The sequence below is a fragment of the Staurois parvus genome, unplaced genomic scaffold (assembly GCF_062004578.1).
Source record: "Staurois parvus isolate SC_StPar_1 unplaced genomic scaffold, SC_StPar_1.0 ptg000307l, whole genome shotgun sequence".
Lineage (NCBI taxonomy): Eukaryota > Metazoa > Chordata > Amphibia > Anura > Ranidae > Staurois > Staurois parvus.
The window spans coordinates 1,235,179-1,245,691 of record NW_028318103.1 but is presented as its reverse complement, the minus strand read 5'-3'; the positions used below and the strand labels follow the sequence as shown (position 1 = coordinate 1,245,691).

Sequence of the window (10,513 nt, the reverse complement as noted above, 5' to 3'; positions counted from 1 at the left end):
AGAGTCCTTCTTACATCTGAGTCCTTTCCTTACATCAGGGTCACCATTAGAATCTCCCCTTATGTTAGGGTCTTCATCAGAGCCCCATTACATCAGTGTCCTCCCTTACAGGATGGTCCAATAATGTCCCCCTAATGTCAGGACCCCCATCAGAGTTTTCCATACATCAGAGTCCTCCCTTTACATCCGGATCACCATTAGAGTCCCACTTTTTGTCTGGGTCCTTATCAGAGCCCCCTTTCATCAGTCCCCCCTCACATCGGGGTTCCCAGTAAAGTCCTCCTTATATCAGAACCCCCATCAGAGTGCTCCTTACATCAGAGTCCCCCCTTTACATCAGGGTCCCCAATAAAGTCCTCCTTATATCAGAACCCCCATCAGAGTGTTCCTTACATCAGAGTCCCACCCCCCTTCTTACATTAGGGTCCCCAATAAAGTCTTCCTTATATCAGAACCCCCATCAGAGTGTTCCTTACATCAGAGTCCCACCCCCCTTATTACATTAGGGTCCCCAATAAAGTCCTCCTTATATCAGAACACCCATCAGAGTGCTCCTTACATCAGAGTCCCCAATAAAGTCCTCATATCAGAACCCCCATCAGAGTGCTCCTCACATCAGTGTCCCCAATAAAGTCCTCATATCAGAACCCCCATCAGAGTGCTCCTTACATCAGGGTCCCCAATAAAGTCCTCCTTATATCAGAACCCCCATCAGAGTGCACTGCCGAGGGCCCGGGGTCAGTAGGGGGCCCCATGAGATGCCCCTGGTACCTTTTTCATAGGCTTTTTTGAGTTTGGGCAAGGACACGGGCCCCATGATCCCCTATCGCTCGGGGGCCCCATGAGTTGTCAGTCCGCCCCTGTGTGACACCTCGGCAGTCCATTTTAGTCAGATGGGGTTATTATTATGCTGCAAATTATTATTGTGCTGTAGGGTTAGGCTACTTTCACAGCGTTTTTACAGAGTTTGCTGTGCATTTTTTACAGGACATGTGACTAAAAAATGCACCAAAAACACAACGCCCGTAACGGATCAGTGTGAAGAGTTCCATAGAAAATACACGGAATACACAGTCACACGTTTTTCTTCTGCTTTTTGTAACGCAAAAGTGTGAGAGATCAGTGTGAAAGCAGCTTTAACCGCTTCCATACCGGGCAATTTTACACCTTCCTGCCCAGGCCAGTTTTCAGGTTTCAGCGCTCTCACACTTTGAATGATAATTGCGCAGTCATACAACATTGTACCCAAACTAAAATTTTATCATTTTCTTCACACAACTAGAGCTTTCTTTTGGTGGTATTTAATCATCGCTGGGGATTTAATTTCTGCTAAATTAACAAAAAAAGACCAAAAATTTTGAAAAAAACACACGTTTTTCTTTGTTTCTGTTATAAAAGTTTGCAAATAAATAATTGTTCTTCAGAAATTTAGGCCGAGATGTATTCTGCTACATGTCTTTGGTGAAAATAACCCAAATTAGGATGTATTTTTTAGTTTGTAGGAAAGTTATAGAGTTCACAATCTATGGTATAGATCTGAATATTGATCAATCCTGAAGTACTGACGGCCAATCTAATTTCTTGAGGTCCAAGAATGTCAGGACAGTACAGATATCCCCCAAATGTCAGGACAGTACAGATATCCCCCAAATGTCAGAACGGTACAGATATCCCCCAAATGTCAGGACGGTACAGATATCCCCCAAATGACCCCTTTTTGCAAAGTAGACAGTCCGACGTACTTCATAAGTGGCATGGCGAGTTTTTTAAAGTTGTATTTTTTTTTTGTCATTTTTCGGAAAATGAAAAAATTAAAAAAATTAGTTTCATGATTTTTTTTTACATACTGTCACCAGTGCAGTACAGCGTCATCATATAACTGGCATGGTGGTGATCAGGGACACTGGTAACAGTATGAAAAAAAAAATATATATATTTTTTATTTTTGTTATTTTTTATTAAATTCTTTTTATTTTTAAGATTTTTTTTTTTCACATTTCATTATGACCAAAGTAGTACAGTGTTACCATAGTAACATTGTACTACTTTGGGGAAGTGATCAGTATTTTTTTTTTTTTTTTTTTTACACAATTTGCTTATAGCAAAGAATTACTTTGCTATAAGCAAGCATTTACCTAAATGACATCGATTCATTCAGGGTTTTTTTTTTTTTTTTTTTTTGTGCTTTAGCTGTGATTTGGCCACAGCTAATCACATGACATGTGCATGTGACCTGCTGCGACCATTCACAGCTAGACACTAGTATACAATGGATGGCATGAATGAAGCCATCCATTGTATACAACTGTCATGTGACCTGCTGTGATTGGTCACAGCAGGTCACATGGTACCGGCAAAGGGGGCCGATACACAGACCTGTCATCGGCCGTGTCCAAGGTGCACGGCCGGTGACAGATCGCGCGGCTCTGCAAGAGCGCAATCTGCGCATGTGCGGGAGGACGCCATATGGCGTCCACCCGGAACGCTGATGACATTCGCCGGCCACCATTCGGCCATAGGGCGGGCGGCAAATGGTTAACTTCCCTGGTGGTATTCCCGAGTGTAGCTTGGGGTAAAGTTTCAACACCAAAAGCGGTAACCCCGAGCTTGCACTGTTCCTTTAAAAAAAATTGTAATTTGCATTGAAGTCAATGGGATGTGATTTAAATGGAAGTCAATAGGATGCAATTTGCATGGAAGACAACGGGATGCGATTTTACATTGAAGTCAATTATCATCATTGGCACCTTTTTTTTTTTTTTTTTTTTCTGTCGGCAAATCGGCAATAACCCGATTTTCGGCCGATAATTGAATACATACACAGCTTTTACATGCACGTCTTCATATTTTCATTAACTCATTCTGGGCATAATACAAAAGCAATTAATCAACATGTAGTACAAGATACAAAATGGAGGGGTAAAACAAAATGACAGACAAAAGGACACACATTTCCCTTCAGTCCTCGACTCTAATCAGTGCACCAGGTTGTATGTAAGATTCCTATCTGCCAGTGTGTGGTCAATCTAGCAGGATTGGAGTGGAGTCTCCATCTGCTGGTGGCCAGAGGTAGTGCGGGCTGTGAAAAGGTATGACGGCTGATCTTACATACGGTTTTAGATATTCAAGTTAAGTCTCCTTTATCCCCTCTTGACCTCCCTGTCACGGCCTCGGTTAGCTAGTCGCTGTACGCGTGGCGTGTGGGTGGATCCGTGACAGGTTGATCCTTGACAGGGAGTCTCCCCCCTCTCCCTCCATCCCACACTACAGAGAAGGATTCGGAGAAGTTGCCGGGAGACGTCTCATTTCACCACCAATCCCGGTTGTACTTCCTGCGCTCAGCTCTGCAATTATTATTATACAGTATTTATATAGTGCCAACAGTTCGCTCAGCGCTGTACAATACAATGGGAGATAATACATGCCATAGTACAATACAATACACGAGGGGCTCGAGGGCCCTGCTCCTTGGAGCTTACAATCTAGGAGGGAGGGGATAGTGGTACAGGAGGAAATAACTGTGGGGGATGGAATGGTAGGAGGAGTGGAGGAGATCGGCAATTAGCAGGGGGTGGGGTAGGCTTCCCTGAAGAGATGGGTTTTCAGGGTGCGCCTAAAGGAGAGGAGAGTAGGTGATAGTCTGATGGATTGGGGTAGGGAGTTCCAGACGGTGGGGGAAGCCCTGGAGAAGTCCTGGAGGTAGGCATGGGAGGAGGAGACCAGGGAACTAGAGAGATGGAGGTCTTGTGAGGAGCGGAGTGTGCGTTTTGGGTGGCATTTGGATATCAGGTCGGTGATGTAGTTTGGGGCGGTATTATGGACAGCTTTGTACGTCAATGTTAGTATTTTGAATTTTATGCGTTGGGCAATCGGGAGCCAGTGGAGGGATTGGCAGAGGGGGGTGGCGGGTATGGAGCGGTTGGTGAGGTGGATGAGTCCGGCCGCAGAATTCAGGATAGACTGAAGCGGGGATAGCATGTGGTGAGGTAGGCTGGTGAGGAGGGAGTTGCAGTAGTCAAGTCGTGATATGATGAGGGAGTGGATGAGTTATTTAGTGGTTTCTGGAGTTAGGAACGAACGTATTTTGGAGATGTTGCGGAGGAGGAGTCTACAGGAGTTTGTTAGTGATTGGACATGGGGCTGGAAGGACAGATTGGAGTCTAGAGTGACACCAAGTACTCTGGCCTGTGGGGTGGGACTGATGGTGGCGTTGTTGGTCGTGATGGAGAGGGGGGCACGGACTGGGGGGAAAACTAGGAGCTCAGTTTTGGAAAGGTTTAATTTGAGGAAGTGGAGCAACATCCAGTCTGATATGTCGCTCAGTAGGTGGGTGATACGGGCGGAGACTGAATGGGTGAGGTGGGGGGTGGAGAGGTAGATTAGTGTGTCATCGGCGTAGAGGTGATAGTTGAAACCGTGATAGTGTATCAGTTTGCCGAGGGAGGAGGTAGAGATGGAGAAGAGAAGGGGCCCGAGGACAGAGCCTTGAGGGACCCCAACAGAGGGGGAGTGAGGGGGAGGTGGCAGCGTTATAGGTAACACTGAAGGAGCGTTGGGTAATCTCCCCACTCACCCTCCAATGTCATACGGCGACAATCTCGGCGCCTCCATCCCACTCACCTTCTCTCTCCCCCATCCCGCTCACTTTCTCTCCCCCCCCCCCCTCCATCCCGCTCACTTTCTCCCCCCCCCCCCCCTCCATCCAGCTCACCTTCTCCCCTCCATCCCGCTCACCTTCTCTTCCTCCCCCCCATCTTGCTCACTTTCTCTCCCCCCCCCCCCATCCCGCTCACCTTCTCCCCCCCATCTTACTCTCTTTCTCCCCCCTCCATCCCGCTCACCTTCTCCCCCCCTCCATTCCGCTCACCTTCTACCCCCCCATCTTGCTCACTTTCTCCCCCCCCCCTCCATCCCGCTCACCCTCCCCTCCATCCCGCTCACCTTCTCCCTCGGGAACACCACTCTGTTGTTGCCCAGCATGACCCAGAATTTGTGCACAAAGTATTCTCTGAAGCCCGACCTGGAAAGAGAGACATTTGCTGCTTTGGTATCTTACTTTCACAATTTTTACCCCCCCCCCACAAATGACTTATTATTCTATCAGGATCATTCCTTGTAGCATCCAATAAATGTCTTCCAGAAGGACTGTTCCTCCATTGTGTGCAGATAGGGGGTCAGAGAGGGCCAGAGGGGGGGCCAGCCCCCCCTACCCCCCAGTGCTGGTACCTCCGCCCGGACTGTAGAGGAAGGCTGGACTTGGGGGGGGTCTCCTGTTTGCATATTATTGGTCAGAGAATGGTTGAAGGGAGGAGCTCTGCATCTCCAGAGATGGTCAGCGATTTGATTGGCTGAGTTGCTGTACGCGGGTTGTCATTTGTTTTCCTCTATTTCACAGCTCAGCAAGTCTGGAAGATGGAAGAACCAACCCCAAGTAGCCACCCTGACCTCTGACCCCGACCAGCCACCCTGACCTCTGACCCTGAGCTGCCACCCTGACCCCTGGCGACAAAGGATGATGCCCCTGGAAGATGGAAATGCCTGAAGTAGACACCTCTACTACACCCATCGCTACTACACTTCTACTACACCCATCACTAATACATACATTACTACTACTCCCATCGCACGTCCCCGGCATCCGCAGCGCGCGCACGTAAAGTTCCTGTGCTTGCGGATACCGCAGGACAGAGGCCGCGCTCTCGAGAGTGTCCAGGGGGGTGTGCCTCGTTGCCGGGCGACAAGGCACGCCGCCCATGGCCTGCCCACAGTTGCCAGGACGACCGGGGAGCGTCCTGCATTGGCTTAAGAAGGCCGATGCCTGGCTCCCCGACCTTCCGTTACGCTGCCAAGCCACAGAGGAGTCTCAGATGAGGCGAGAGCCTCGTGGCCACTCTGCAGAAGCCCCCAGGATAAGGGGGAGAACTACGCTAGCTGCCATCTGCAAAGCCCCACGATAGGGGGGAGACCTACACTAGCTGCCTTCTGCAAAGCCCCAGGATAAGGGGGAGACCAACGCTAGCGGCCCTCTGCAAAGTCCCAGGATAGGGGGGAGACCTACACTAGCTGCCTTCTGCAAAGCCCCAGGATAAGGGGGAGACCAACGCTAGCGGCCCTCTGCAAAGCCCCAGGATAGGGGGGAGAACTACGCTAGCTGCCCTCTGCAAAGCCCCAGGATAGGGGGAGACCAACGCTAGCGGCCCTCTGCAAAGCCCCAGGATAGGGGGGAGAACTACGCTAGCTGCCCTCTGCAAAGCCCCAGGATAGGGGGGAGAACTACGCTAGCTGCCCTCTGCAAAGCCCCAGGATAGGGGGGAGAACTACGCTAGCTGCCCTCTGCAAAGCCCCAGGATAGGGGGAGAACTACGCTAGCTGCCCTCTGCAAAGCCCCAGGATAGGGGGAGACCTACGCCAGCTGCCCTCTGCAAAGCCCCAGGATAAGGGGGAGGACTACGCCAGCTGCCCTCTGCCAAGCCCCAGGATAGGGGGGAGGACTAGGCTAGCTGCCCTCTGCAAAGCCCCAGGATAGGGGGGAGACCTACACTAGCTGCCTTCTGCAAAGCCCCAGGATAAGGGGGAGACCAACGCTAGCGGCCCTCTGCAAAGCCCCAGGATAGGGGGAGACCAACGCTAGCGGCCCTCTGCAAAGCCCCAGGATAGGGGGGAGAACTACGCTAGCTGCCCTCTGCAAAGCCCCAGGATAGGGGGAGAACTACGCTAGCTGCCCTCTGCAAAGCCCCAGGATAGGGGGAGACCTACGCCAGCTGCCCTCTGCAAAGCCCCAGGATAAGGGGGAGGACTACGCCAGCTGCCCTCTGCCAAGCCCCAGGATAGGGGGGAGGACTAGGCTAGCTGCCCTCTGCAAAGCCCCAGGATAGGGGGAGACCTACACAAGCTGCCCTCTGCAAAGCCCCAGGATAGGGGGAGAACTACGCTGGCTGCCCTCTGCAAAGCCCCAGGATAGGGGGAGACCTACGCTAGCTGCCCTCTGCAAAGCCCCAGGATAGGGGGGAGACCTACACTAGCTGCCTTCTGCAATGCCCCAGGATAAGGGGGAGACCAACGCTAGCGGCCCTCTGCAAAGCCCCAGGATATGGGGGAGAACTACGCTAGCTGCCCTCTGCAAAGCCCCAGGATAAGGGGGAGGACTACGCCAGCTGCCCTCTGCAAAGCCTCAGGATAGGGGGGAGGACTAGGCTAGCTGCCCTCTGCAAAGCCCCAGGATAGGGGGAGACCTACGCTAGCTGCCCTCTGCAAAGCCCCAGGATAGGGGGAGACCTACGCCAGCTGCCCTTTGCAAAGCCCCAGGATAAGGGGGAAAACTCTCTCTCCATCATCTCCCCCCCCCCCTCTTGGGCTCCTCTCTCCGTCATCTCCCCCCCACCTCTCCATCATCTCCCCTCCTCTCGGTCTCCTCTCTCCATCATCTCCCCCTCCCCTCCTCTCGGTCTCCTCTTTCCATCATTTCCCCCTCCCCTCTCTCCATCATCTCCCCCTCCCTTCATCTCTCCATCATCTCCCCCTCCCCTCTCCATCATCTCCCCCCGGTCTCTCTCCATCATCACCTCCTCTCTCCATCACCTCCCCCTCCCCTCTTCATCATCTTCCCCTCCCCTCACCTCCTCTCTCCATTATCTCCCCCTCCCCTCCTCTCTCCATTATCTCCCCTCCCCTTCTCTGTCTCCTCACCTCCTCTCTCCATCATCTCCCCCTCCCCTCCTCTCTCCATCATCTCCCCCTCCTCTCTCCATTATCTCCCCCTCCTCTCGGTCTCCTCTCTCCATCAACTCCCCCTCCCCTCTCCATCATCTCCCCCTCCCCTCTCTCCATCAACTGCCCCTCCCCTCGGTCTCCTCTCTCCATCATCTCCCCCTCCCCTCCTCTCTCTGTCTTCTCTTCCTCCCCTCCTTTCTCTGTCTTCTCCCCCTCCCCTCCTCTCTCTGTCTTCTCCCCCTCCCCTCCTCTCTCTGTCTTCTCCCCCTCCCCTCCTCTCTCTGTCTTCTCCCCCTCCCCTCCTCTCTCCTTCTTCTCCCCCCCCTCTTCATCATCTCCCCCTCCCCTCCTCTCTCCGTCATCTCCCCCTCCCCTCCTCTCTCCGTCATCTCCCCCTCTCCTCCTCTCTCCGTCATCTCTCCCTCTCCTCACCTCCTCTCTTCATCTCCCCCTCCCCTCCTCTCGGTCTCCTCTCTCCATGGTCTCCTCTCTCCATCATCTTCCCCTCTCCATCATCTCCCCCTCCCCTCTTCGTCTTCTCCCCCTCCCCCCCCCTCTTCATCATCTCCCCCTCCCCTCCTCTCGGTCTCCTCTCTCCGTCATCTCCCCCTCTCCTCACCTCCTCTCTTCATCTCCCCCTCCCCTCCTCTCGGTCTCCTCTCTCCATGGTCTCCTCTCTCCATCATCTTCCCCTCCCCTCTCCATCATCTCCCCCTCCCCATCATCTCCCCCTCCCCTCTTCGTCTTCTCCCCCTCCCCCCCCTCTTCATCATCTCCCCCTCCCCTCCTCTCGGTCTCCTCTCTCCATCATCTTCCCCTCTCCATCATCTCCCCCTCCCCATTATCTCCCACTCCCCTCCCCATCATCTCCCCCTCCCCTCTCTGTCTTCTCCCCCTCCCCTCTTCTCTCCGTCATCTCCCCCTCCCCTCTCCGTCATCTCCCCCCCCTTCATCATCTCCCCTTCCCCTCCTCTCTCCGTCATCTCCCCCCCCCCCTCTCCGTCATCTCCCCGTCATCTCCCCCTCACCTCCTCTCTCCGTCATCTCCCCCTCCTCTCTCCGTCATCCCCCCTCCCCTCCTCTCTCCGTCATCCCCCCTCCCCTCCTCTCTCCATCATCCCCCCTCTCCTCCTCTCTCCGTCATCCCACCTCCTCTCTCCGTCATCTCCCCCTCCCCTCCTCTCGGTCTCCTCTCTCCATCATCTCCTCCTCCCCTCTCCATCATCTTCCCCTCCCCTCCTCTCTCCATCATCCTCCCCTCTCCATCATCTCCCCCTCCCCTCCTCTCTCCATCATCTCCCCCTCCCTGTCTTCTCCCCCTCCTCTCGGTCTCCTTACCTCCTCTCTCCATCATCTCCCCTCCTCTCGGTCTCCTCTCTCCATCAACTCCTCCTCCCTTCCTCTCTCCATCATCTCCCCTCTCTCCATCATCTCCCTCTCCCCTCGGTCTCCTCTCTCCATCATCTCCCCCTCCCCTTACCTCCTATCTCCATCATCTCCCCCTCCCCTTACCTCCTCTCTCCATCATCTCTTCCTCTCCTCTCTCCCTCTCCTCACCTCCTCTCGGGCTCCTCTCTCCATCATCTCCCCCTACCTTCAGGCTCCTCTCTCCATCATCTCCCCTCCTCTCAGGCACCTCTCTCAGTTCCCGGTGTAGCGGCAAGAGGAGTTCCCCCATGAAGATGTGTGTCCCTGACGCATCTGCACATGTCACGGTTTCAGATCAATCGATAAACTGCTGCATCCGACCTTCTTGGATTATCCCCTTCGTGACAATTTCTTACTTTTCTTAACTAATTCATTAATAATAATAATAATAATAATAATAATTCATTTCTTAACTGTGGCAGTTCTGTGCTATGGATGGTGATCGGCGATTGTCTACTGCTGCCGAAAACCGTGACATGCGCAGATGCATCAAGGACACATCTTCATGGGGGAACTCCTCTTGCCGCTATCCACTCCATAGGACTTCTCTACCATAAATTACCTTTAAAGCTCCAGCACTGCGCCATCACCGCTGCCAGCGTTCTCATCTTTCCTGGTCTTCCTTCCAGGTTTGGGGTCTCTGGCTGCGATGACGTCACTCCCACACATGTGCACAAGACGCATGGCGCTCTGCATTCAGGGCACACTCAGTAATGACTGTAGGGGGCGCTGTGCATGCGCAGTGACCTCATTGGCTGGAGCCGCTGTAGATATCTCCTGAATGTCGCCCACATAGAAGACTTGCTATGTCACCTTTACATGACAGGTATTGCGGCTTTACCGCCCCTCAGCTGTGTGAATGGGTTCTGCACTGCCAGGGAACGGGATTGCGACCCTCACTGAGGCCTCCTCTACCCAGGCAGTCATGGGCCAGTAATAACTGGACGTTGAGCCTCAGTTTTTCTGCCCCAACACATCCAGCGGCCATGTTAGAGCACATTGCAGCAGATGACCCACCGCCATACACCACCCATTGAAGTGCATGGGCCCTGACCACTCCGCAGTGGAATGTACATGTGCAATGTGCAGTTCTGTGGGCTTTCAATGGTTATCACCTGACAATGCCTCTGAAAAGCGATCCAGCACAGGATGCCAGGCCTAAAATAACTGCTACGAGTAGCTGTAACTTGGAGGAGGATCTCCACCTTTCTGCAGCAGGAGGACTGAGACTTCACTCTGACAGTTCAGTCTGTACAATGCAGGAGATGCCCCTGTCCCAGCTGCGCCCCCCGCAGGACGGTGCCCTCTACTTCTCTCGCTCACCATTCGATACGCATTTCGTGTTGCGCTCTGTGCGCGGTGGCATTTTTGGGGT

The 10,513-nt window shown here is 53.1% G+C and overlaps 1 protein-coding gene across 1 annotated transcript; it reads left to right on the top strand.

Annotated features, from left to right (window-relative positions):
* Window positions 1-4,978: 4,978 nt before the first annotated feature.
* LOC149457692 (uncharacterized) lies at window positions 4,979-9,503 on the top strand. The gene is made up of 3 exons (XM_089683353.1): window positions 4,979-5,047; window positions 7,225-9,190; window positions 9,223-9,503. The coding sequence occupies exons 1-3, from the start codon at window positions 4,979-4,981 to the stop codon at window positions 9,501-9,503; spliced, it is 2,316 nt and encodes a 771-aa protein (XP_089539479.1).
* The last annotated feature ends 1,010 nt before the right edge of the window (window positions 9,504-10,513 follow it).